General features: G+C 48.2%; 2 protein-coding genes across 2 annotated transcripts in view; one reads left to right on the plus strand and one right to left on the minus strand.

The window, feature by feature from the left end:
- Positions 1 to 1,840: 1,840 nt before the first annotated feature.
- Positions 1,841 to 2,500, plus strand: NEUROG2 (neurogenin 2). Its single transcript, XM_035543661.1, has one exon. The coding sequence runs from the start codon at positions 1,841 to 1,843 to the stop codon at positions 2,498 to 2,500; it is 660 nt and encodes a 219-aa protein (XP_035399554.1).
- A 9,135-nt stretch (positions 2,501 to 11,635) lies between these two features.
- Positions 11,636 to 22,011, minus strand: part of ALPK1 (alpha kinase 1) — a 40,957-nt gene continuing 30,581 nt past the window's right edge. Inside the window, 9 exon segments of the mRNA XM_035561432.2 lie at positions 11,636 to 12,196; positions 12,807 to 12,993; positions 14,844 to 15,006; positions 16,519 to 16,672; positions 17,464 to 18,723; positions 18,726 to 19,314; positions 19,747 to 19,851; positions 20,388 to 20,483; positions 21,704 to 21,780. Coding sequence (XP_035417325.1) covers positions 12,000 to 12,196; positions 12,807 to 12,993; positions 14,844 to 15,006; positions 16,519 to 16,672; positions 17,464 to 18,723; positions 18,726 to 19,314; positions 19,747 to 19,851; positions 20,388 to 20,483; positions 21,704 to 21,780 — 2,828 coding nt within the window. The 3' untranslated portion in view covers positions 11,636 to 11,999.

The raw sequence follows: 22,011 nt of genomic DNA on the forward strand, positions 1-22,011 counted from the left end.
TCCTGGTTCAGCGATTAGTGCTCTCCCTCGCGCACCTTCGCCTGGATGGCCAATGTCCCTTTTTGCAGGCACTGGGTTTTTCACACAATCGGCTGTTCTTTTCCCCACATCTATAGAAAAGAATAAGAAAACTGAAGCGTGTTCACGCGATCCTCAAGCTTCTTCTCTTCTTCATGGGAAAGGAAGGCACCGGCGGCCTTTTTTCACAAGGGGGGGAGGCGGGGGAGGCAAACCCTTTTGGGGGTGGGCGGCAGGGCTGCGGATTGCAAAATCGCTCCGCAGGCCTGCACCTGCCATGCAAATCCGCCAGGAACAATCGTCCCCCGTCCCGACAAGGGGCTTGGCCGCCCCGGGGGGGCCGGGGCAGGATGCCGGGGCAGCGCTGCCCGAGGGGGGACCGTCTTGTCCCCGAAGGGACCCCAAAGGTGGGACCCCGCGGGGCAGCCCCTGCCCCGTCCCTCCCCACACCGCTTTTTGGGTCCCTCTCCCCGGCGCCCTTTGGAGAGGGGACGTGCTTTGACCCCCCCTCATTCCCCCCAGTTTTGGGGGATCTGTGCTCCCGACATCACGCCCCCATTCACCTGTGGCAGCGGGGCCTGGCAAGCCATCAATGCTCGCTCACAACTTGTGGGGTCGAAGCGCGGACGGGCCGCGTCCAGAGGTCTCTCAGCAACACAGACCCTAAACTTTTAGGGCTATCGGGTCGCCTGAGAGTTCAATCTGCTTAGGGCAAACAAAGCCTTTCTGAAGGTCTCCCCCTCTCCCGCACACAAGCTCAGCATCCTTTATTTCTGGCCTGTGTGATAAGCTTAAATCATTGTGCTCCCGCTTCTTGATCGTCGCCTGCTTTGGCCTTTTGTTCCCCTAACGGACGGAGGCTGCCGAAGGGGCTGAAGTTGAACAGTTTGACCCCCGGTGGACAGTGCAGGCGGTGGGCACCCCGCCGCCCCATGGTTCTCCCCCGAGCCGCCCGGCCCTCGCCGGACCACACAGGCGCCTTGGCTCCGGTGGCTGTCACCGCAAGGCCGGTGCCACCCTCGCCCGTGTCCCACTGAGGCCAGCAAGCGGTTACACCGTGGGGCAGGCCACAAATCCCCATGGTCCGTCTGGGCAGGGAGGGAGGAGGCTTCCCAGGGTGTTTGCAGCTTGCTTCTTTTTATTATTAGTAGTAATACTGTTATTATTATTGTGCTTCTTTAAAAGTCTTCTGGAGTGTAGGTCGTGCCCGAGGCACTGAGCTGTAGGCAAGCAGAGGCTGAGGCTGCGCGACGCCTGTTTCCTCAGGACGATGAGAAAAAAGGGGAAAAAAAACAAAACCAAACCTGAACAAAAACCCAACCCAACCCAAAATCTACTAAAAAGCAAACAAACAAAGAAACAACAACAACAACGAAAAACCAACCCCCAAACCCACGCCGAACCCGAAGAAAACCGCTGGCATCGGGCTGTCGGAGCCAGCTCCCGGCCTCCCCGAGGCCGCAGCCTCCCCCCGGGCTGCCTCCCCGTCCTCCCCCCGCCCGGAGCTGCTGAAAGGGAGCCGGCTCCCGCGCGCGCCCCGCGGCCCCCCCCATTCATTAATAAATTAGCGGCACGCTCCAGCCGAGCGCGAGGCACCGACGGGGGAGCGGGGGGGGGAGGCCGGGGGCCGGGGCTGAGGCCGGGGCCGGGCGTCGGGCGGGGCGGCGGGGGGCAGGTTTGATTGTTCCCCGCGGGGTATATAAGGGGTGTTAAGGAGGGTCGTGTGCCAGACACGCAGCCGACGGGCCCCGGGCCGCTCCCCCCCCTCCCCCCGCCTTTCCCCCCCCTCCCCAAAATCCTCCCTCCTCCCCCCCCCCGGAGGATGCTGGTGAAGGCGGAGAGCCCCGCGCCGCCGGCGGAGGACGAGCTGCTGCTGCTGGGCCTCGCCTCGCCTGCCCCCTCGCTGCCGTCCAGCGCCGGCGACGAGGAGGAGGAGGAGGAGGAGGAGGAGGAAGAGGAGGAGGAGGCGGCCTCCCCGGCTCGGCCCGGCTCGGCTCGGCCGTCGGGGCCGCGGCGGAGGGAGGCGAAGCGGCGGCCGGGGCGGTGCCGCACGGCGGAGGCGGCGCAGCGCCTCAAGCGGAGCCGGCGGCTGAAGGCCAACAACCGGGAGCGCAACCGCATGCACCACCTGAACGCGGCGCTGGACGCCCTGCGCGACGTGCTGCCCACCTTCCCGGAGGACGCCAAGCTCACCAAGATCGAGACGCTCCGCTTCGCCCACAACTACATCTGGGCGCTCACCGAGACGCTGCGCCTGGCCGGGGCGGCGGCGGCCAGGGGCGGCCCCGACGGCGGGCTGGAGGCCAGCCCCTCGCCGGCCTCCTCCTGCAGCCCGGCGCCCTCCGCCTCCCCCTACGCCTGCACTTTATCGCCAGCCAGCCCCGACGGCTCCGCGTCGGAGGCCGAGCACTGGGTGCCCCCCCGGGGCCGCTTCGTGCCCCCCCCGCCGCCGCCGCCGCAGCCTCCCCGCCGCTGCCTCTAGCCCTGCCGCCCGCAGCCCCCTCCCCAAATTTTCTCCCCCCCTCCGTCCCAAATTTTCTCTGCCCCCACCTCCGACGTTGCACTTTGTCCGCTCTCCCAGCTCCCGGGCCTTTTGTGTGTCCCGTCCCCCCCTTCCTTCCCTCCCGCTCCCCGTTTCGCCAGCTGTCTCTTGTGATTTACGAGGTTTGGGGTGGGGTGGGGGGGTCCAGAGAGAGAGAGAGAAAAAAAGTTGTTTTGTTAGGGGGCCAGGTTAGAAGTCATTGTATAATTTGTAGGCTTTGTGAGGGCTGAATGCAAGCGTGGAAATTTAGGCTGAACTCTCTATCAAAAGGGAAAAAAAAAAAAAAAACGTCGAGGGAAAGGGGGGTGTGAATCGGGAGGGAAGGGAGGACTCCTCATGCATTATTTATTTCGACCTTTAGGGGACGAGGAACTCCCCCCTTCTTTCAGGAGATTAAAAATAAATCAACAGACTGAAAACCTAAACAGACACGGAACATTACAGTGATCAGCCACACACGTGTTCACATTTATTTATTATAAAGAAAGATTTCATGGAAAATATGTATTTTTTTGTATAATTTACAGAGTTTATTCTAGTATGTATTTACAGCTGAAGAACAAAGGGACTGTTCTTGTCATAAAATATAAATAAAATATCTAATTTTCATAACTTTGTTTGCTGCTTTTTTTGGCTGGCGTGCCACCTGTCAGGAGCTGGGGGGCTCCTCCGGCACAGGGGGGACTGGCAACTGCCCTGGTCTCTGCCAAAAATTGGGGTGGGCTGGGCAAGGGGCTCCCCGGACCCAGCCGAGTTTGTGGGGTGCAATGGGGTGACCCAGGTGCATGCCCCCTTTGCAAGTGCTCCAGGGTTCATCAGAGCTCTCCCATACATTTTCACTTCTAAAATTCTGGTTTGCTTCTTCAAAAACACCCCCACACACCTCTTTTTTTTTTTTTTTTTTTTTTCCCCAGTGGAATAGGAGCAAGACTAAACTCTGGGATGTCAGCTTAGTCCCAGCGTTGGGGCAGTCACTTTTGGGGTGAAAAGGTGCTCGGGGACGAGGGGGACAAGAACAAAATCCCTTCCTCTCCCAGCAAAGGGAGCCCCCAGAACTGGCTGTGGTGTGGAAAGGAGCCACCAGAAACACACACAATCGTCCTGATAGCAGCACGTTGCCTCCATCCTGTGGTTTCTCAAGCAGCAATGCTGTGTTTAGGTGCACTGGGAGTTTGCTGAGGATCTACTTTTGCCTCCCGATGCAGAAGATGTAACTGCCTAAAACCCTTCCAAACTGATGGCTCCTGAGTTTCACCGAGAGGGACGTAGGACATAAACGCTACCCAGAAAATAAAAATGAGTGAGCTTAAATAAAAACTGGTTTGGGCTTAAAGAGGAAGGCTCCGTTCCTCCATCTCTCTCATGTTCCGGTGAAACCCACACCGCGGGCAGGGCCAGGGTGGGCTCAGAGCACCTCTGGGGATGTCTCGGGTTATCCCATGGAGACGTTGTCTCCTACACAGGGCACCCAACAAAGCGCTGAGCAGGAGCAGCCCGTCTGCCCTCGGCCTTCATCCTTCCAGTCCTTCCTTGCTCTATCACTGCCCCGCACTGGCCGGGCGTCCTCATCCTCCGTGCCCATGCCACGAGCCCAAACCAGGGCATTTTTAGCCCAGCATCATTAGTCCATCGCTGGCAGGGCCGGGGGGTGTCTGGTGCACTCTGAGGCTCTTCAATCATTGCCCTGTGCGCCCAGCAGCGCTTTGTGACTTCTGGGTGCAAACACCTGGAAATCATTAAAAACCAGTGGAGGCGGCTGAATGTATTAATTAAATAAACTGCGCGGCACATGAATCTGCCCGGTGCCCCCGGATCCTGGGAGCGTGAAACCCAGCCCGGCGAGCGACGTCCCTGAAGGGGGCAAAAGGGAAAAAAAAAAAAAAAAAAAAGGAACGTGTGAAAAGAGAATTAGTAAAATTAGGTTAGTCCAATAAAACGTGCGGGGGTTCACCCCCCCCTTCCCCGCAGCCTCGGGCGAGCGGTGCTATCGAGCCTGATCTATTGTTTCCCCCCCTGGCAGGGGGGTTTATTGTGTGATAAATAATTCCTGGAGGACAGAAAAAAGAAAAAAAAGAAAAAAAAAGAAAAAGAAAGAGAAAAAAGTGGGTGCATTTGCATAATCACGGCTTTGATGTGGCCAGCGATATGAAGCTGTGTCCCCCCAAATCTGCCGTGGGCCAGAAGGAACAAAACAGGAGGCATCCTTTCAGTGGGGCTGGCAGCGTGTGGGGTGGCCTGTCGGGAGCAGGATGGCTCCGTCTCTCTCTGTTAACAACCCCTCTAATGATTAAACTCCAGGAATGCCAACAAGGAGCCCAATGCCTGGCTCGCCCTTGTGCCATGGTGGTGATGGGGAGCATCACCCATCCCGCTGGGCAGATGGGAAAGAGAAGGGGGCAGATGGGGGTCCCACAGCCCTTCCCTGGTCCCTTCCTGGCTGTGGGCACTGCTGCAAAGCCGGAGGGTCGCAAATTATTAGTGAAATCCTAGTGGCTGCCCAGAGCCTTGGGAAAGCAGCCTGTGGGCCCAGAGCCCTGCAGTGGGCCTGGTACTGGGCTGGGGGTGTAAAAGGCAAAAGTGCCCCTCGGGATGGAGTGGGGGAATGGGGGGGGCTGTTTCCACGGCTGCACCTTTTCGAAAAAGCGTAATTCCTCATGACAAAGAGGTCGTCTTCCCTTTAAAATGTGTTTATGGTCCTTCTGCACGTTGTGCTTTGGCATAAAAGCTTCTCTGCACTGCTGGAGCCTGCCGGGCTGCTCTGTGGCTCCTGAGGGGGGGTTATACACACCCCCGGCTCACAGATAGCCACAGGGAGCCCAACTCACCCCAAGGGATGGCACTTGCTTTCCTCTCGTGTGGTACACAAACCATTGGTGCACCTATGTGTTTCCACAGAGCAAGCCCGGCCTGCACCCAGCCTGCATGGCCAGCCACCATGTGGCCCTTCCCCTCTCCCCAGCACACATTTCACACATGTGGGACGCATGGCCTGGCCTTGATTTACTCCTGTTATGGAAATTTTTCTCATGATTTTATTGTCACAAGGAGGCTTTGGTTTCATGATGGCGGAAAAAAAGAGTAATGCCATTATGCTGTGAAGCAACTGGATTAGGATTCACCTGTTACAGGGCATCCTACAGTGTGCTCTAATGACTTTGTTATTGAAATGTATATTACATTAAGTAATTAAGCACACGTTGGCTGCTTTTTTAAGACGGGATTCATTATTTTTTGCATAATGTTGTTTTAATTGAAAGGGCCAATCATCTGGGATATTAGACAGTTACATCTTATTTCCACACAAAGACACGCATGTAACTTAGAGAAATGCAATGTCTCTGCAACGAGAGCACACCCCAAAATATCTGTAAAACATACAAATGGGGGTATGCCCGTGTGCCTGGGGAAAGCAGCTGACGCTGGGGCGCATCCTGGCCGAGGACCAGGCCCTGTGGGACAGGGACAGCGCATCGCTGTGGCGAGGGGAACGCAGTGCTCCACACAGCCGTAGGGGCTGGGGGCTGCAACTGATCTCTCAGGAACCGAGCCATAGAAAACACCTCCTGTAAGGGTCTGGGCTTGTCTGGTAAAACTTTGCCTTTGTTTTGTCTGGATTTGACCTGTGCAGCCCCCATTCCTGCACTGTATGGACAAAGCAGTCCCAAGCACTCACTGCAGCTCAGCACGCTTTTGTGTAGCAGTTGTAGCTCTGCGGACCCCTTCCATGAGCAGAAGTCTTGGTGGGATTTTTACCCAGTGTAGAGGGATGCCTTTCTGCTGGGCAAAGTCTTGCATCTCTAAACCTGTCTTGATTTGTGCCCAGCTGACACCTTCCTCCTCAGGAAGCATCCTGCCTTAAAGCTGTGATGCTGTGCCATCTGTGCAGGCTCAGCACACGTTTTTGCTGTCACCGTGGGGCAAACCCGAGCTTGGGCTTAGCGCTGTGCCTCTGGGCCGGCAGAGCAAGCTTCGGGCTGTGCTTTCCTCCCCCGCAGCCTGCAGTGCTGAACGCAACACGGGCGGTGATCTTGCAGTGCTGGGACTGGAGACAGAGCACGTTAAAAGCCGCCTTGAGGAAAAGTTGTACACCGGGCAGAGGGAAGGCGGGCTGCTGTGCTGGCGGGCAGCGGGGACTGGGCCTCCTCCCATCCCCCTGCCTTGATTAAAAAGGAGAGGGTCCGGACCAAAGCTGAAGGCATATTTACCTTCGTGAGTTTTAGAAAAGTTAATTACTGCTTGGAGCAAGTTGGTATGGCTGTCCTGAGCTGCCTTTTATTAGTAGTCGCCTTCATTAATTTCCCTCGCTGGATTTGCTGCTAATAGCTGCTTGGTCCTGGGCAGCACAAAGCAGCATCTGTGCCATTGAGCAGAAAAGCGGGAGTCGGGCAGAGGGGGGCCGGGGGGTGGCGGTGGGGGGGACGCCATTTGCAAATCATCCCCTATTAATGTGACGGCCTGCGCGGGGCAGGCAGCAGCCCTGTGCCTCCCATGTCCAGCATGGCCGCTTGGGCTTCAGCCTGACAGTGGAGGGGGGAAAACCTGGGCGTCCCGGGTGCTTGTGCTGGCTTCTCCCACCCATTGAATCGTCCGGGCCTGGTCTGGGTGAGGATGCAGGTGTCAGCGCGGCATGTCGCCCGCCTCGCGCCCTCTGCCAAGGCCTGATGATGCCCCAGTTCTGCCTGCACTCCTCGTGCCCAGCTGTAATAGGGTTCGGTTGTTGAACATGTTCCCTTTCAATCTCTAATTGACTGATTTTTATGCAAGAGTGCATGCAGCAAAGCACGCGAGGCCTCTGTCTTTCGCCTGGGTGCTCACAGAGGGACTTCTAACAGCACAAACTTCCTTCACCAAACACCTTCCCCAAAGCTCAGGAAAGAGCTCATTGCCACACTGTCAGCAGCAGAAAGCTTTTGTGCTTGGCTTACTGCTTTTACCAGGTGAATGTAAGTCCTGCAGGCTTTATGCCCCTACAGCTAATGACAATATTTCACTGTTCTAACGCAGTGCAGCTTCTCTCATTTTGTAGAGACCGTGGGGTGACTGCTTCCTAATGGTCATTTGTGGCTCTCGCCTCACGCTTGGGAGTGTGGTGTGATTAAGCCACCCTAAAAAGCACATTGGGTAGCAAGTTACTTAATACACGACTGAATGCCTATGAAAAATAAAAACAAAACAAAACAACAAATAACACAAAACAATGCAAATCTTGGTTGGTTCACATGACTTTCTTCTGAAGCCAGAGGAAATGGCAGAAAGGAGATTTTTTTGGCCAGTAGCTCTAAGCTGGTGCTTCCAGCCAAAAGATTAAATGCTCTGAGTCAGCTGCTTAGTTCCCCCGTTAGCCCCCCGTTTGTACCATACACCGCATCAACCCGCAGTGTAAATTCTGTGTGTTTCGGGCCACGTACGTGCTATGGCTGCCTAAAGGCTGTCGGATATGTGTGGATACATCATTATTAAGGCAAGCTCTGTGCTCAAGCACCGGCTAATGGCAGGGCGCTGAGCAAAGCTCTGAGAGTTCCAGACATGAGCCCCAGCCTGCCGAGGTTACGACCGATGGAAGCTACCAGGCTAAACGTTACGGTGTTGGCTTTAGGTGGGAACTGGGCAGGCTGACACTCGACACTGAGTTTCCTGAATTGCTCATTCAAAGATCTGTCAGTAGCCGTACGTTTAGCTGGGGTGGGAAAATGTCTTACATAAAGCAACAAAAGAAACCAGCTGCTAAATGCTAATACCCTATATTAGGAAGTACTCCAGATATTAAGATTCCCCACACAAGAATTTATTCAAAAGCATATCTAAACACATTTTCTTTGGTCAAACAAGCAGCAGAGACTGGAAAAGGTGTTGCTTTTTGCGGGTCTCTAAACCACACACACTTTACAACAGGCATCGCGGGGCTGGCTGTTGACAGTGCGCAAGTACACTTTGTTCTCCAGGGATTGTTAGGGAGGTTTAGTTTTTGTTTTTAATTGTCTCTATAGAGAAAGAAAAGGCTTTAAACACAGCATCACTGCTGCCGGTTAATTCCCAAAATCTTGCTGACCATCTTTGTTTCCCCTTGGCGGTTTAGAGCTCTGTTTTGCAGCAGCATGAAGCTCCGTATGCACAATTTCTGTCACTTGGTTAAAGCCAACGTTCTTGTCTTGCAGACAAGGCAGCCCTTTATTGGCTGCAGAACAAGATAACTGGCTTAATCTTCCCAGTAACACGTGAGTTTTCATGTATCACTTTAATCTGTGAAACACTGGGGCTGAGTGTACCGTCACATGCCGATTTTACTTTTCTATGAGCGAGTGACTCCCAGGCTCAATGATGGATTGTTCGCTCCCTTTTAACAACAGTCAAGATGGTGAATGCCCTGGGGTGATAGACAGTGTGCAATGGGAACGACAGCAAATCTGATGGCCCAGTTCAAGTTCACCTGACAAAGCTGAAGCAGTCTGCAAGCAGCATTCGAGAAAGGATTATTCACACTAGCATTATATTTTTGAATGCATTTTTCTTCCTGTGCAGCTGCCCAGCTCCCCAGCACTGAAGGTTTATGCACCATAATAAAGAGATTTAATTTTTTTTTCTCTCTTGCTTCTCACTCTTTACACCTAGTTCTAATTGTTCAGCACAGTGATAGGGCATCTTTCCAAACAACTCGGCGCAAAGCACGTAGAAAACAATAGCATTGCTAAAAAGCGGCAACAAAAGCCTAAAAATCTCTGCCAGTTGCAGAAACAAAAGCTTATGGTTTTGTTAAAGCTAACGCCATGGTGCTGGGTACCCATCTTTTTGTGGAAATTTAATGCTGTGTTCCCTTTCTCATGACGCAAATCTCCCAAAAGAAGCAGTCCCAGCCCTTGGGCCATGGGGCAGGGAACCTCCGGGTTTGGAGGAGAAGAGAAGAGAGCATTTTCAGTGGAGGGAGCTAGTGACCTTGGATGTAGCAGGGAAGCTTTATACCATTTTTCAGATGAAGAATCCCCTGGTACATGGATGACTGCACATGCACACACTCTGGATGCCTTGGCATAGTCTTTGAAGAGTAAAACCAAAGTCTCGTCATATTTTATTTTGGCTAGAGAGGCAGGTTCCTGAGCAGCAGCCAGCATTCAGTCCAGTCCTGCTATTCCTGCCAGATGTGGAACTAAGGGGAATATGCACACCTCTTTCTTGAAATTTCACAGAAGTAGCTTTTGGCCTCCCGGCTAGGACAATAACACCAGGAGAGGTGTGCTGAAGGAGCCCAAGACCTCTTTTGCTCTCCGGTGGAATAGAAAACCAGATGCAGCCTGTATGTGCAAAAATATGCCCTCTGCTTTTAATCAAAATCTGCAGAGTGTCCCTTGCAAAGGCTGGAACAAACATTCTCCTGTAAACTCTGAATCTGAATAGTGTTGCTGATAGCTTTTATTTTCCTTATCCCTCAACCAGAAGCTCCAGTCTGCTTAATTCGGCTTTGAAGGAGTGCAACATGCAGGGTGAGGAGCTCTCATTCCCTCTTTCGTCTGGATCCTTTCTCAGTTAAGAAAGGCTCACCAAGGTGGGAGGCAGCACAACAACATGTGTATGCATTCCCTGACCGTGCTGCCAGGTTTGATTCTTACCACCTAAGCAGCCTGTGCAGGAAAAAATAGTTCTGCATTTCATACTTTCCAGTTCCCGTGGCTCACGAGTGTCCAAGGAGGTCACCTGAATGAACTTCAGGTTTTAGTTTAAAACAAAACAAAGCAACACAAGACAACAAAATAAAATCCCACAAAAGTTTGTTTCATAAAATGCAAAAAGCTGCAGCTGCCTCTAGCCCAGCATACACTATTGAAGCATGTGGCCGGCACGCATGCCACAGGCTGCTCAGCACTGGCGTTAAATATTAGGGGCTCTCTGGGTGTGTGCTATGTATCAACCACAAACAACAGCAAAAATTCAGCAAAAATGTTTGAGTTAAAGGACATATTCAAAGTCACAGCTGTTTGTATGTGTGAGAGTAAAGTGTGTTCCTAGAACAGGCAGAATTGTCAAGAAAATCCCTCCTCATGTAGGGATTTAGGTTTTAAAGATTTTAGATTTAAAAATTTAGGATTTAGTCTTCGGTTGCATAAGCGGAGCAAGGTGAGAGGATAAGGTCTTGGTGTGGGGTGTTGATAGGGGCAGTGTGTAAAGATACCACTTAGAGGACACCTTTTTCACTCACAAGCAACCCCTTAAAGCCCTAGCACCTGCTCTGAATAGCTGATGTGAGCTGTACCTGTGAGTGCCTAGCTCACACAGCAAACAAGCTCACGTAGTCATACAACCAGGGCTGTGCACTGCCCTTGGATGCATTGAACCACAATCTGATGGACCAGCCATGCCAAAACAGGTTTGCAAGCAATAAGCCCTGGATGGAGCTCCTGTGGGTGATGACAACTGGATTTTGTGCTGGAGGATCCTGTAGTTACTGGGAGTCTTTCTGCAGCTTGTACTGCGCTAAGGGTGTACTGAGTAAGGGTGTACAGCTCAGAATGAGGAGGTGCTCTGCCTCTCTAGCAGGAACCCAAACAGGCACTGAGGCTGCTCACCCTGTGCCCGTGCCAGTGCTGATTCGATACTGGCCTCCCCCTGGAAGCACTCCTTTGTACCAGTGTCTGCATTCGCGCCTGGGGAGATTATTTGTTGGAATTAGTTACAGAATAATTCGCAAAACTTATGGTGTTCACAGTTTCGTTACAGTCAGAAGAGATGTATTGTTCTTAAGTGAGAACTATTCCACTCTCTCCTGAGAGTTTCTTAAATGTAGCAGGCCTAAATTATTCATGTACAGTTTTTCCTGGCTTGAGACCAGTATTTTTTTCCTTGAAGAACAGCAGATTTTTTTGGCCATTGCAGTTAAAACCATATTTCCTTCTATTTAAATGTTGTGTGGTCACACCTATACGTACATACCCCTCTGAAAGAAATTGTGTTTTTATTTTTTAACAACCCAAAACATCACCATTTGTTCCCTGTAGCATTTATACAACTTTCTGTGAATTTTACAGATGGTTGAAACACAAGTCTCTGCTTCTGTCTCGCTCTGTTTCCTACTCCATTTCCAAAGAGCAGATGGTGCCTGTTGCCCTCACTGGGTCTGCCGATGCACTGGATGTTTATACAGTCTTGTAACACACCTCTAGCTGAATTTTGGAGGCTGCTTTCTTCTTCCTCTTGTGGTCTTCTGCTAAGTCTGACAGATGGCTATAAGAACAAGCATTTCAGATGGTACACAAGATGGTAACATGGTAATACCAGCTGGGGTGCACAGACCAGAACTTTCCCAAAATGGTGCAGGTAATGGCTGACCAGACTCACGTGAGTGTCATCTGAGGGCCTCTGTTCTCTCGAAGACAACATGCTCCTAGAAGTGTGTAGGATAAAATACTGCCCATCTTATGGGTCATCTTCTGCTTGGGTCTCTTGTGTGAGTCTACATTGGTGGCTCTACTGAGGGTCTCGTTAAAGAAAGGCAACGACAGATTTCATTGCACTCCACGTGTTGGTTATTGAAGAAGTAATAAATTCCTCTCTTCCCAAAGTTAGAGCGTGAAACATCTTTGCTATTAACAGAATGAATCTGTGGGTCTGTGAGGTAGATGAGGCCTTTCCCATTCCCTGTCACCCAGCCTGCGGAAGAAAGAATACATCTTTTTTTGTCAAGCATCATGGCCCTTGCGCTATCCCACCCAGTACTTTCTGCTTGGCACAGCCCACACTCTTCTCATGTCAGTTCAGTGATTCCCAGTTTACACCTGTGTCAGCAAAAGCAGAATGAAACCCTAGGAGGTACTGAATGAATATTGCTTGAACATCCCAGAGATACCTGTGTGATGAAGGTTGATTCTGAAAGGTTGTACCCTTGGCTTTTAACCAAAGAGCTCAGTTCTCCATTAACTAAATAGGGAATTATTTTAGGCTTGCCAATTTTGGGAAGGAGGAAGTGTGACAAAACCCGCTGTCTTTTTTAGTGGTTCTCCTTCAGGTGTTTCCACAGGACACATCCTCGCAGCCTGGCTTTAGCCTAATTGGGTGCAGACTGCTCCTGTGGCACTCTGGGGAGCGTGCGGCTTATCTGCTCTTGCTGTGACACAGCAGAAAAAAAAAGTACTGCTCACAGCAGAAACACACCTGCACATACCTCCCTCACCTTATGTCGTTTAGAGGGGCTATGTCCTCGTACAGCATATTCTGCTACTTGAGGGGATATGCAATAAATGGAGTTCACCGCAATACAAACCTTGCAGGTCAACAACAACGTCTGTTCCATTGGAGTACTCGTAGCAGAAATGGCCATAGGCCAGACCATACTCTGTGGCTTTGTACTCGTTCTTTACCACCTTTGTGTTATTGGACAGCTTCACAAACTCCCCCAGGATGTAGGGCTCCACGCTCACACATCCTTTTATTTTTCTGTTTTCCAGTATCTGAAAAGAGAGTTTCAGTGACAGTCATCCGTGCAGAGATGTGAAAGCAAGAATGCTAAAGCTCCTCTAAGGGAATGTTTGTATTTTCCTCCTAGAACTTTCTGTCATAAGATGGATGGAAATATCCTCCATATTAACCCACTGCTGATTCAAAACACAGGCTGCTCAGAGCTCACATTTAACTAGAGCAACGATGGCACCAACACAAAGCCAGCCTGGCAGGCCAAACTGAGCAACAAATTTGACAAATATCTAGTTTGTTCAGCAAATGAGAAACTTCTTTCAGGAGATTCTATCTAAAGAACAAGCTAGAAAAATGAAAAGATTTGAATAAACTTGCACCTGGTCCTTCTTCAATGTGCAAATAACCACTGGGTGATTTTTATTGTTGTTATTGTTGTAGTTTTTTTGTCGTTGTTGCTGTGTTGTTTTTTGTTTTTTTTTTTTAGTAATTTCTGTCTTCAGAGACTAGTAAGTGCTGGTGCCAGGCTCTCATTAGGCCTTATTAGCAAGTGGCATAGAGCCAGATCTACTGCCAGAATGGCTTGCAGACACAGTAATATACATATCATGCTATCATACTAATATTGTGAATTCATATACATGCTAATAACAGTGAACTCAGCTCTGTAGCAGGCAGGGAAAGACAGTCTACTTAGCTCTCCACATCTGAAACACAAGTCAAACTGAAAGTTAAGCATAAGAACTTGGAAAAGATCTGTAAATTTCCCCTGGAGGGCTGGATGTCTGGTTTAACCTCCGTGCCAGATCACACAGATGTGGCTCCTGCCTCTAACACTCAGATTGGGTGCTGGCACAGCAGGGCCACCTGTTCCGTGGCTTTGCTGCCCTTGCAGACGTCTTGCAGAGCAAAGAGGGTAGTAAGAGCAGCAACAGCTGTCCTGGCTATACTTCTGAAACACAGAAGGCCAGTATGATCTGCGAGGTGTGCCCTAAGAGTGTGTTGAATGCAGCCTCCTCAAACTCTGTGTGTTTGAAACCAAGTGGACAAATAGCCATCTTCCCTGATCTAATGTGGCTGTTACTTCAGTTGAGTTGTGGGTATTTTAGTTGCTGTTTGTTGCTGTTTAAAGACTAACCCCAAACTGCTTTTTCTTCAAAACTTGCTTCAGGCTTCTTGTTTTTTCAACCCACTCCAGACACAATAAATTCTCATGACTTTGCTGTGCCTCCCTCCTAGGCTTGCTCAGATAACTCTCCACATCCCAGCCAGCTCTCAGCCACTTGGTTCTTGCCTCTGCCAGCAGGCAATGTCTGAGGCTGAACTGTTGGAATGTAGGGGCAGAATGGTCCTCAGTGAGAGATGCCTGATGGACCTGTGGTCTTGCTGAAGCTCAAAGCCCTGACGTTTCCACTAGTCTTTCCTCACCATCAGTGTGAGCTCACCTTCAGGGAGTACATGGGCATTTCCTTCTCCTCACAGACCACACAGAGATGTGGCGGAGCTGGTTCTTTGCTAGGGACAATTGGAAAAGGAGCAGACGGTGTCTCGGAGAGAGGGAGAGCACTTCTGCTCAGGCAGACCCCATCCCTCTCTCCTCTGAGGTGGGCTGCTTCTTTATATAGTGACCTATTCCTCTCCTAATAAGAACTAATAACTAATAAGAATTGCTATGATAAGGGGTTGTTATTGAGGAAAAGAGCTTTTCTGTGATAGCCATTTGAAGGATGTCTTCTGTCCTGAACAATCAAGTACACCTACCAGGTAAGATCACATGAATTACAGCATGTCATCTACAGGCGGCCTAACTACTAGTAATTTAAAGTCAAACTGACTTATGACCCACTTCCCATCAATTCCTTGGTATTGCTTTGAAGACAGCTCTTACCAGAAGTACTGCAGATGGGATATAAAAGATTTGGGTAGGGACCTTTTGCTCATAGAGCCTTTTGTTGAATTCTGTCACGTAGTACTGAGCAGTCATTTGTCGTTCCACATCACTGAAATGATGAAGAAGACCCTTTTCTTCTTTATATTCTTTCCCAACATACCTAAACAAGAAAAAACAAAACAAAACAAAACAAAACAAACAAAACAAAGCAAAGCAAAACTAAAACAACCTTTGGTGTAGCCAGGTTTGCAGCAGACTGTACTCAGGAAGCCCTACTTGTGGTACACAAACATCATTACCATACACAAACATCAAACCATAAGTTGTGTTTTTTTTTTTTCTCCTAAAGCTCTTACAGGAATAAAATGCTGTAAAAATCAACCAAATCCTAGGATGAAGGTTTCATAGCAATGGAATGTTTAAAGTCAACTCTTCTTGACTCTGAAGGGAGACCTGACTCAGAGGTACTTAAAATACTGTTCTTAACCCATAAGAATTCATAAGATACTTCTAATAACAATCCAAAATCTGTGATTAGCAGCCAGCAGAGCTTTCCTGATGTGAAACATACATGTGTTTTTAACTTTGCTTTCAGATCAAAAGGATCCATTGTGTAAACCCATTGTCAAAAGTGACTGAAGAACTTCTCTGCCTATAGGCATTGTTGCTCCTTCACTCTGTGTTAAGAATGAGCTTGTTGCAAAGTGATTCTAGGCTGGAATCTGGGTACTTGGAAGTGTAGCATCGTGCTAGCTAGGGTAGCCTCTCAGGCCCAGCATCACATTAACCTAGCGTTCCTTCTTTCAGACTGCAGCAGCTGTAAGCCTGCCTGTCTTGGCTTATAAACAGAACAATTGCTGGTGTCTCCACAGGAAGATGAAATCAAGCAAAAAGTTTGGTCTGCCTCTGAGGTACTAATACCACTCTGTGCTTCTACCCTCTTCAGCAACATGAAGCGCTGCTTTGCCTACCCATAAGTAGGATTAGATGGGCTTGTTTAATGAAAGGGCCTACTCTGGAATCTCTGTCAAGTTTATTACTGCTTATGTGGGGAAAAACTGTCTTAAAAAAAAAAAGTTAATTTTGAATTACAGATGTTTTGTTTGAGTGTTACGGAAGATCAGAAACAGGAATTCTCTAATGCAAAGCTAGAGGTCATATAAAAAGGAAGCGTCACTTAATCTCCCATCAGATTATCCCAGAACAGATGGAGGTGAGTTCGGGCCTAAGACCTGTCATGAGCAGATAGACACTAACATGGCTGCTGTAAGACAACAGTAAAGTAGCTTTTTCTTCCCAAAAATTCAAAATCAGAGAGCTAAATGGGTGATAAGATTTACCCTACTAAAGGTTGACAAAATGCACAAGAGATTTAGAAAAGCAATAAAACAGTCTTGCTACAGAAAACCAGCCAAAATCTAACTAAACATAAACTAGGTTGAAACAGAATAAAGGAACAATCTTCTGCCATTGTGACTGCTGTTTCTGTAGTTGCCCAAATAAAAACTTGTATTACATTCTGAAAATACCTGATAAAAGCTACTGTCCGATAAGGCACTGGACTAGCTGAATCACAGGTATAAGATTAATCGTACCAGGCAGTTTTCATTCATATTTACACAGAAGTAGAATTGATATACATTTTTTTTTCAAAAATTGGTTTGGTCAATACCTTCCAAGGCTTTCTTCTTGGTGCAGGAAGTGTATCCAAAATGCATTTCTCTGTTTGCCTTCCTTTGCCACGTTCAGGTAGTCCCCAATGAATACAGCGGTTTCCTGGCCTGTCCAGAGGCCTGATTTCTTTGAGTATTTCAAAAGAAGAGCTGCTACAAAAAGAAGACACAACAGGTAGTCTGGACAATTCCACAGGATTGCTCTAAGCCTGAGCTGAGGGGTGATATACCATCACCTAGGAGCTAAGATATCCAGGCTCCTCTGAAAGCAAAGTACTGTGCAATAAGATATGTGCTTGGCACTGAGGTGCAGAGATGGATGTTTTACATCAAGGACAAAAATATCTAAACAGGCTTGAAACAAGCAAGATGGGATGATCCCCCAGTAGATTGCACTTAATGAGCTCAATGAGGCATCCTATGGAGGTGTTGCTCCTAACTTCTGTATTTCCTAGTATATTGAACAAAGTTCTGCAAATTAAGATTCAGAAAATAAATTGAACTGTTATTTACGATTAACTTTATAATCATTGTCTCAAATACATAGTTCAAAGGGATGAAATATTGAACTTAAATGGGCTCAAGTAAAAGGGGTAAAATAGACTTGACAAACCAGCACAGGAACCACGTAGCCTGAGTTACCTATTGCATGAATGGATAAAGCAGGAGGGACTGAGTGGGCATGGAGATGGAGCCCATCTCCATGAAGCTGTGACTGATGTGCAAATGGGTAGGTAGGAATACAAGAAAATGTTTCAAGGGAGTGTTCTTCTGTTGCTTTTTTTTTTCTTTTTTTTTTTTTGTACAAAAATTCATAAAAGAACAACAAAAAAATCCTAGTAAGTGATGACTAAAACATGACGTTAAAAAGCCTGAGTCAAGGCTGTTTTCTGTGGGAGTAGCTATCACTGCATGAAAACGCTTGTTGCTGTGTGGAAACTTACAATATGCTTTATGAAGCTGTTTAGGCTTAAAAATTCCAGTAGGCCTCAGTCTCTGGACAAGCCAGTTATGCTCTACTCCTGCCAGAAGCTGCACATAGTCATCATCCCTCAGAATTCGAGCATCAAGGATTTCTTCCTTTGTTCTCCCAGGTGTAAAGGCAAGACCATTTCCCCTTGGATTCAGAAATGGACCTTCAGGGGAACACTTGGGCTTCTGAGTTGAGTTGTGCCATGGACTTAGAGATGAACTGGATGGCCTCTGGCTGCTCACCCTGTCCTGAGGCTTTTCTTCTTCTTCTTCAGTAGTAGCACAGTCAAAGTAGTTGACTTTGGACATCTTTCCCCCTGAGGGTAAAGCTGTTGGCGCACCCGGAGCTGGCTGATGCTCTGGACCAGTCGCTGTGGGATAATTGTTTACCAAGTCTCCAATACTGATGAAATCAAATTCAGTGTCATCTATCGTTTCTGCCTGGGGGTCAACATCAACCATTTTGTGAGACCTGTTCCCGGCCACGGCTGGAGATTTCCCCAACCAGTTACCCACAGGGGCCTCGCTGGCCATTTCTGGCTCAGTGCCTGTAGACTCTGCATCAACCACCCCATTTGTGGCGGGGCTGTGGTCAGACGAGGGACCCTCACTTCTGCCCCTGGTTCCTCCCGCCGGCTGCACCCAGGCCAAGTGGGATTTGGGTGCCTGCCTTGGTATGAGCCTGCTGTCCGTGGTACTGCAGCCACCCTGCCTGGGCTTTCTGGCCGGGGGAGCGTGAGGAGACCCCACTGAGCCACGCGGGAGCTCTCGAGGAGAAGGCTGATGGGCTCTTGGAGGCAGTGAGTGCAGGTGAGCTACTTGGTCGTATTCGACAGATTCTGTTGTGCAACACTGCTCCTCTGCTGAGCCCTTCTGCTGCTGCTGCTGCCCTTCCCTGGGAGGCTCCTGGCTGCTATTACAGCTCAGTTCCTCCCAGCTGGAGGAGTAACTTGACAGCAACAGCTTGCACCATGAGTTCTCTGAAGTGGTGGTTTGACTCCTGTTTTGCCATCTGCCAAAAGCACTGTTTCCATCATTTATTACTATTTCAAATGGTTCAGTCTCTTCTTCAAAGGAAATATTGATCACATCAGAAGCGATGTGTTTGTTTCTTGTTTGGCCACTGAGTCTCTCTGAGCTACTTTCTGCTTTTTGTGTATTGGCCATTTTGCCAGCACCGTTCCTCTGGTACGCTGCTTCTTCAGTGGTGCACACAGTGTCTATGTTTTGGTTTCTGTTTTTAAGGTTGTGACACAAGCTCCCGTGTGCATTTCTCCTGGTGTGGTTTTATGAATCCTGCAAGTGTTTTTAAACACTTCACACACTGACAGATGATGCTGAGAATGCTTGGCAAGGATCTTCTCAAAGTTGGCCTCCCCTTGCAGGATAGGTTTTTGCACTGCGCTTTTGTAACTGTCTGGAATGTAAGACCTGGCATCAGAATTAGGAAAGTTTTCCACTTGCAAGTGCTTCTTAACGGACGTGATCAGAGACATGATCTCCTTGGCAAGCACTCCTTTCTCTTCCTCTTCTGCAAGCGAAGTGCTGTACGCGTGCAGTTTTCCCATGGCTTCCCTACAGAGCTGACCCACCTCATGGAGCTTCTCACTGTTCCCATAGAGCCATCGATGCACAGTTGTGAGGCAGAAAGCAGCTTTAATAAAGCTATGGAGCTCCTGCTTGCTGGTGACAGGACTGTTTTCGTTCTTGGTGAGGAGGCCGATCTCGAAGGTTTCTTTGGCTTCGGACAAGTAGAACTTTCTCCTTTCGGGCGGACAGTCCTTGGAGTGACTATAGGACAGCAAACATACCCCACGGATGTTCTGGGAGAGGACAAAAGAGGAATCAAGGAATTAAAAAACAGCACCTCTGTCTCAACTAAATGAAAGGAGGAAAAAATGTGTTTCTTTCCCTTTTACAATTGGAAGAAAATGCTGGCTCTAACTGCCTGCTGCTGTGTTTCTGTTAGGAAACAATCTTGCTCTTTCTCCTTTGAAATACATCTTTATTTACAGGAAAAGCAACACTCTCAGGTGGGCTCGAAAGCCCATCCTCGCTCTGCAGACAGATACTGCTTTCTTCCCATCTGCTTAGCTTCAGACTGGAGTCCAGAGTAACATGTATCATTATATCCACAACACAGATAGGAGCATATTGTACAGTACGATGCTTGGAAGCTAGATTACAGCCAAATTTAATAGCCTGGACTCTTCTCTTATACACACAGCACTTCCAGAATGAGGACTAATACTTACCACTGCTGTGAGCACAAACAGTGGGGTATACTGGCTGTAGGCTGCTGCCAGTTTGCAGGCTTCAGCAGCTGATAGTAAGCGATGGCTGAACTCCCGGAGAAGGCTCTGATGAAACAAAAAAAAAGCACAAGGGGAAACCTCATTTTAAAGGCTCTCTTTTCAAAGAGAAGTGTCTACCTGGCAGGCAACCCTGTTAGACTGGAGGTAGGCAGCTTGGGATTTGGTCATCAGAGTCCATTGAGATTTGTAGGTTCCATGAGGTTTCTGATGCCTTTGAATCTTGACAGAGTAGGACATCAAATCTTACACAACAACAGCCGACTGTATTTCTGAAAGAGCCTTTTTGCTCAGGTTTACCATAGATGTGTCAGTTTGGGGCTCTGTAAATCATCTGTGTATTATACATACACACACGTATACCCACACTAAATAAATATTTTTACTGTTTCTTTTTTTCCTGGAGCAAAGCATTTTTCCATTTAGGTGCTAATGAACTTTATCAATGGGAGCAATGGAATATTCTACAGCCCTCTCAGCTTAGGAGAGGAACTGGAGGGCAGACAAAATGTGAGTGAATCTGGGACAATGACATACAATTTTTCTGAAGAATCTGCACACACAAGTACTAAACCAAGTCTTACCAGGTCAATCTCAGCATTGGTTTTAAAACGTATATAATCCTTCTCACTCATGGAAGAAAAGATATCAGCTATAATACCCAAGGAGGTAGCAATTCCCTGAAAAAGAAATGGAAGGTTTTTTCCCACGTGTTTTGAATTTTTTTTCTCACAGTTACTTGGTTTCTGTATATGTCAAACCAGAAAACAAACAAACAACCAAACAACACAACCCACACCGAAAATCCAACAAAATGAACCAAAAAGGATCCAAAGAGAAGTACTGCTGAGAAACTCAGGTCATCTTGGTAGGGTTTTATTAACTTGCAGAAAATGCTGCCTTGGTGGACCCTTATGAGTTTCCGTGAGTGGCAGCTATTCTGATAACCGCTAGCTCTTGCCTTCAACAGTAACTTCAATAGCACTGCATTTTCCTTAGATATTTTTCCAGGGTGCTCTTTGTAACAATGAAAGCGAAGTCTCTTTCCTGAACTTTTGATTTACACCTGATGGCTAAGGGCCTGCCCAGCTAAATAGTTGAGAATGCCAGGAAGTATCTGTACACTTTCTGCAAAATTCACTACACATCTTTGGTCTCATAGGGATGTTCTGAGATTAAAGTCAAGCTTTTAAGTATGGGAGAGGAGAGGTGATGAGGTCTGGTTTTTTGGTATGTCCTATTCTGGAATACAATTACAAAAATTATTAAAGAATCACCCCAGGACTTGCAAGACTTAGGTTCACATTCCTGTTTGGCTACGGACACATGGTATGACTGTTGCTTCATTGGCAGAGGGAAAATTAGTGCGACCATACCTCACAAAAGTATTAAAGACAGGTATATTAGCTGCTGCAAGGTGTTCAGATGCTGCAGGGCCAGGGGACATACACCACTCACAACAGATAGTGTAGGGCAGCTTGAGAACATTTCAGCAAACATAAATGGTAAAAAAACAAACAAGAAAACCAAACCAAGAAACCCAAATCTATGGTTGTGTTCTGGGATTAGTCTGTCCTTGTCAGAGACACCTGTGACATCCTAGGTGATGGCTCACTTCAGACAACTCTGCTTAATGAAAACTATCACTTTGAAATCACTTTATCACTAATGAAAACTATCACTCCGTTTCCCTGCAGGAAAAAGGTGTCTGTAAGTCTGTGCATGCATGCGGAAACAATGTGATACACAGACCAACTGGAATATTTGTTCTTAATGTTAGCCGTGTCTGAGATGCATAATTGAAACTTTATTTCTAAAAGACATGACTGAAATCAACAAAAGCTAATCTGGAATGATTATTAGATTGGCAAGGCTATCCAGAGTGAAAAGGAGATCCTACCTTTTTATCTGGTAGAGGAAGTTTGAAATATCCTACAACTGAAGCCCAAATCAACTCTGCTGCCTCATACCACATCCCTGAAATAAACCAGAGAAATAGTCACTAAGCAGATTACTGCTACAGATAGCTTTAAATAGGCTGAGTTTATTTTACATCTTCTTGAGTTGGCAGCCCTGGAAACAGTATAAAACCATATCATGGCATATTTTGCTTTGGTGACAGTGAACATTAGTTTCCTTTAGCTTTTGGCTGTGTATAAACACACATTTTATGCTCATAAAAGACCTCATCTCAACAGTTGCTGAAGA

Source organism: Cygnus atratus, chromosome 4, assembly GCF_013377495.2.
Source record: "Cygnus atratus isolate AKBS03 ecotype Queensland, Australia chromosome 4, CAtr_DNAZoo_HiC_assembly, whole genome shotgun sequence".
NCBI classification, from domain to species: Eukaryota; Metazoa; Chordata; class Aves; order Anseriformes; family Anatidae; genus Cygnus; species Cygnus atratus.